At 28.3% G+C, this 5,154-nt stretch overlaps 2 protein-coding genes across 2 annotated transcripts; one reads left to right on the forward strand and one right to left on the reverse strand.

The window, feature by feature from the left end:
* Nucleotides 1-243: 243 nt before the first annotated feature.
* Nucleotides 244-2,724, forward strand: LOC119605656 (box C/D snoRNA protein 1). The gene is made up of 5 exons (XM_037958897.1): nt 244-268; nt 441-616; nt 675-1,281; nt 2,034-2,199; nt 2,257-2,724. The coding sequence occupies exons 2-5, from the start codon at nt 459-461 to the stop codon at nt 2,523-2,525; spliced, it is 1,200 nt and encodes a 399-aa protein (XP_037814825.1). The 5' UTR covers nt 244-268; nt 441-458; the 3' UTR covers nt 2,526-2,724.
* On the reverse strand, nt 2,553-4,971 carry LOC119605657 (vesicle-trafficking protein SEC22b-B). The gene is made up of 5 exons (XM_037958898.1): nt 4,671-4,971; nt 4,501-4,610; nt 4,188-4,443; nt 3,193-3,238; nt 2,553-3,130 (listed from the first exon to the last, which is right to left on the reverse strand). Exons 1-5 carry the CDS (start codon nt 4,743-4,745, stop codon nt 2,982-2,984), a joined length of 636 nt encoding a protein of 211 aa, XP_037814826.1. The 5' UTR covers nt 4,746-4,971; the 3' UTR covers nt 2,553-2,981.
* Between the last annotated feature and the right edge of the window lie 183 nt (nt 4,972-5,154).

Raw genomic sequence — 5,154 nt, forward strand, 5'->3', positions numbered from 1 at the left:
TTCACAACAATCTGTTGTTGATAGTGATTTTTTTAGGAATTTTTTTTATTATTTTAACAAATATTTACTTACTATTAATAATTTCCTGCTCTTTATATTATTTTTCCTTTTATGTGTAAAAATATTGTGGAAAAATCCTTTTTTCTTCCTGCAAACTGCAGTTGCATCCTCTGCTGCAGAATATACTTAAAGTTACTGTCAAAAAAACAGCTGTTACAATTGAATTGAAATGCGCAATTCAACCAAATACTGACCTGCCTCTACTGTAGTAAATTTAAACTAAAAAAATACTGTTATTTTCAATTCAAAACTTAAGAAATATTGACTTCTTTTAACTACAAATTGAGAAAGTGAATTGAGTCTTAAAGCAAAGTTTAAACTGATAAGAATTTGTTTAGTAGGTACCTAAAATAATTTTTTATAATTATCTCTCTTTACAGTTGAAATTATAAAAAAAAATGAAACGTTTGTGTAATTCAGCAGCAACAGCAGATAATTCGTTAATCAAAAAGCCCTCAATACAAGACTTAAGTCAAACAACATGTGAGGAATCTTCAAAGTTAGCGAAAGAAGAAGATCCCATTAGTGATGTTGAGGAGGAAGTGGAGACAGAAAGGTATTTGAATATTATTAAAGATTAATTAAACATTCATATTTTCTTATTTCGTCTAAAGTTCTTCCAATGCTATTAACACCCGCCTGGGTAAATGCGAGGTATGTGCCGCCCGTGAGGCTGTTTACACTTGTCCCAAATGTGAGGTTAAAACCTGCTGTCTAGATTGTGTGCGTATACACAAAAAGGAGCTGGAATGTGATGGCATACGTGATCGCACCAAGTTTATTCCGCTCAAACAAATGACCAAAATGGATTTTATGTCTGACTACTATTTCCTAGAAGAATGCACTCGTTATGTCGAGGATCGTAAAGTGGATCAAATTAAAAAGTATACACGTTATAATCGTGATTTACCTTTACATCTAAATCGTTTGCGTAATGCTGCCAAGGAACGTGATATTACTCTTAAATTTTTATTGCAAAATTTTGCCCGCCATAAAGAGAATACCACATATTTTGATTGGCGTACCAAGAAGATCCATTGGCGTTTGAAATGGGTTTTTGTTAATGCGGGGAATTTATGTTATACCGATGAGAAATGTTTGGAAGATGAATATTTAAGGGATTTACTTAAGAAATATGTAGACAGGGATGAGGTAGCGGAGAATGTACCGGAGAAAAGAAAGTTGGAGTATTATCAAAGTAAAGGAGTGCAGAAGTTGAAAGTAAGTCCTATAGATTATACTATAGTCCAGATTATATACTATTCTATAGTCTAGGCTATAAACTATTCTACAGTCTAGACTATAGACTATTCTATAGTCTAGGCTATAGACTATTCTATAGTCTAGGCTATAGACTATTCTATAGTCTAGACTATAGACTATTCTATATTCTATAGACTCTTCTATAGTCCAGACTTCTATAGACTCTTCTATAGTCCAGACTATAGACTCTTCTATAGTCCATACTCCAGGCTATATACTATTCTATAGTCCAGACTATATACTATTCTATAGTCCAGACTATAGACTATTCTATAGTTCAGACTATAGACTATTCTATAGTCCAGACTATAGACTATACTATAGTCCAGACTATAGACTATTTTATAGTCCAGACTATAGACTATTCTATAGTCCAGACTATAGACTATTCTATAGTCCAGACTATAGACTATTCTATAGTCCAGACTATAGACTATTCTATAGTCCAGACTATAGACTATTCTATAGTCCAGACTATAGACTATTCTATAGTCCAGACTATAGACTATTCTATAGTCCAGACTAAAGACTATTCTATCGTCCATTCTATATATTCTATAAGCTATATTCTATAAGCTATTCTATAGTCCAGACTATACACTATTCTATAGTCCAGACTATAGACTGTTCTATAGTCCAGTCTATTGACTATTCTATAGTTTTTTAGATTTTTTTTTTTTATTTTTTCTTATTTTTCTTTTTATTTCTAGGTTTTACTTAAAGCCGAGGGCATTAAACGCTGTAAAGATCGTTTTTACTTACTGGATGTTAATAAAACTTTAAAGGCTAATCTCTCAGGGAAGACTTTAGTAGAATATCCCTGGATTTATGTCAGCTATGAAGAAGACTGTAATGGTTTTGATGTTATAGATAGTGGTGAGTTTAAGAGATTTGGAAATGAAAAAAATTGGTATTAACTATATTTTTCTCCAGATGAAGATGTAGAGGCTGAGGCTAGAAAACATGAAACTAATTTAGAAGAATATCGTAAAGAAATGTTGAAAAAACAAAAAAGAGCTGCAGAGGGAGATGAAGAAGATGAAGAGGAAGATAAAGAATCAATTGAGAAATTGGCTAGTGAAAAAAGAAAACAAGAGAGGCAGCTTAAACGTGAAGAATATGAAAAAGCCGCCAATAATTTCCTGTTTAGTGATGAACAACTAATGGAGGTTTTATCTTCTTCCTCAGAAGAGGAAGTATAATTAATAAAGATCTTCTTATTTAAGTTTATTATAGTTTTTTTTTATTATTTTACCTAAAATGTGTTTTTTTATAACTTTTTTCGTCTCATAAATATTTTCTTTAATTATCAAGGTTTTATTTTCTTATAAAAAGGAATTATTATTATGTTCATCTTTGTTTTGTTTTAAAGGAAACCGTCTTAAGAAAAAAAACTAAATTAAAATATAAAATAATAAAAAAATAAAAGAAAACAATAACGACAAATAAAAAATGTGTTTTAAATTTAAATGGATTTGAGTTAATTAAAACATCAATCAAATTAGAAATTAAAGGAATTTTTTGTTGCTTTTCAAAATTTACTTTAACTTGCTTTATACCCTTATATTTATAGCTTTTGTTTAACGTGTTAAATGTTTATTGTGGTTTTCTTGTTATAGTTATTATTGTTGTTGTGGTTGTTGTTTAGTTTAGCAATATTACAAAACCCAGAAATATAAAATAAATACTATAACAACAATACCGGCAGCGGCTGCTTTAACATACATAGATTTACGATTTAAATAGGTGGCGTCTTTTTTATATTTCTGCGACATCATGGAAAGATTTTGGGTCTTGGTATCAAGTTCTTTTGGAAAATTGAATTTAGAAAAAAAAACGAAAATTTAAGTAAAAAAAACTTAAACTTACCAGATAAAACGGTGCCACGCTGGAGGACATCATCGATGTTTTGCACCTTTAAAGTAAAAAGAAGAAATTTTTTATAAAATTAGATTTTTTTGAAAAGGTAGTATTTTTACTACTATTTTTACATAAAATTTTTGGCTACTATATAGTACTTTTCATTAAAATTAAAATATTTTTTGAATTTTTGGGAAAAATTTTGGTTTCTAAAAAAAGTAGTATTTCTACTACTATTTTTTGTATGAAATTTTTAGTTGAGAACACGTATTTTTTATTAAAAATCAAATATTTTATAGATTTTTGAGAAAAAATTTAGTCTTAAAAAAGTAGTATTTCTACTACTATTTTTCTGTATGAAATTTTTGTCTACAATCAGGTATTTTTTTAATAAAAATCAAATATCTTATGAATTTTTGAGAAAAATGTTGATATTTAAAAAAGTAGTATTTCTACTACTATTTTTTATATGCAATTTTTTGGCTAAAATTACGTATTTTTTATTCGAAATCAAATATTTCGTTGATTTTTCATAAAATTTTAGAGTTTTATTATTTTTTGGTATGAAATTTTTGCGAAAAATAGTGCATTTTTTATTAAAAATCCAATATTTTGTTAAATTTAAAAAAAAAATCGATTTAAAAAAAAATTTGTATCCACAACTATTTCTAGAACGCTTGCATTTCGAAAAAGAATAGAAAAATCATTTCAAATACGATTTTCGGCCAAAATACACATTTTTAAAAATTAGTATTCTAATACCTTTTTTAATGGTATTCATTTTCATAATATTGCTAATTTTTATGAATTTTGAGTGAAACAAACTAATTTTTCTTGTTTTTGTTAACATTCCATAAATTCTTGCTTGTTTTGTTTGACACTGTAGTCTAAGGGTCAGTTTTAATGACTGTAGATAAAATTGCTATTAATTTAATTATAAAATGTACGTAAGTATGTAAACTCTTGTGTTTTATATTATAGTATAGTTTCTTAACAAAACTCACCATAATCCTTTGAACATCCTGTAACTGGGTATTGATGGTATTTATATTGCGTCGACGATCGGTGAGTTGTTTTTTGGCTTTTTGTATATAAACATCGAATTCGATAAAAGCATAAGGTCGTGTCACTGAATTAACTTTACGGCCATAATTGGCATGGAATTCTTGGGCTAAATCTTCCAAATAGTTAAAAGCCAAACGTTTGGAATACATTTTATCACACATAACTAAATAACAAACATCATTTTCGATTAAGTAGCTAGAAAATTAAAGTTTTTTAAATATTTATGTTATTTTTCCATAAAATAAAGCTTACTGGAATAGATATGGTCCAGTTTCTATACTACAGCGGGCCGGTGAATGTGAACCCAATTTACGAAATAACATTTTGGCTTGATTTTGATATTCCATAATACTGCGGCCACTCTTTAAAGAGAAAAGTTTTCAAAAAAAAGAATTTAGTAGTCAACTTAAGGGATATCACACCTGTTCATCATCCTGCATAGTGCCCACCAAAGGTAGGCCATCAATTACTCTAGCTATCATTGTCAGCAAAGCCATGTTGGCGTTATTTTTTCTTTTGTTTCTTTTTTTATAAATTTAACTATTTTAATAAGCGGTATACTGCCTTAAGCAGTTAAATTTTGTTTAAATTTTATTACTACAACAAATGATGAAATGTTTTGTTTAAAAAAACACGAATAAAAAACTTTTATTTAAACTATTGCAATGATTGTAGTATTTTGGCCAGGCACACGTCAGCTACGTCAACAAAAAGTCAAAAATAAAATAAAATGTCAAAAAGAACCGTGTAAAAACGGCCACAAATAAAACAACAGGGTGATTACATATTAATTAATTACGACACAGCTGTTTTGTGAGAATTAGTAAACAAAACAAAATTAACAATAATTTAGCTATTGCATTATCTTTTTTCTTTCTTAATTTCTATCAGTTTCTTTAAAATTTT

Source organism: Lucilia sericata, unplaced genomic scaffold (assembly GCF_015586225.1).
Source record: "Lucilia sericata isolate MDLA Ls3-8-SP2 unplaced genomic scaffold, ASM1558622v1 Contig000506F_arrow, whole genome shotgun sequence".
NCBI lineage: Eukaryota > Metazoa > Arthropoda > Insecta > Diptera > Calliphoridae > Lucilia > Lucilia sericata.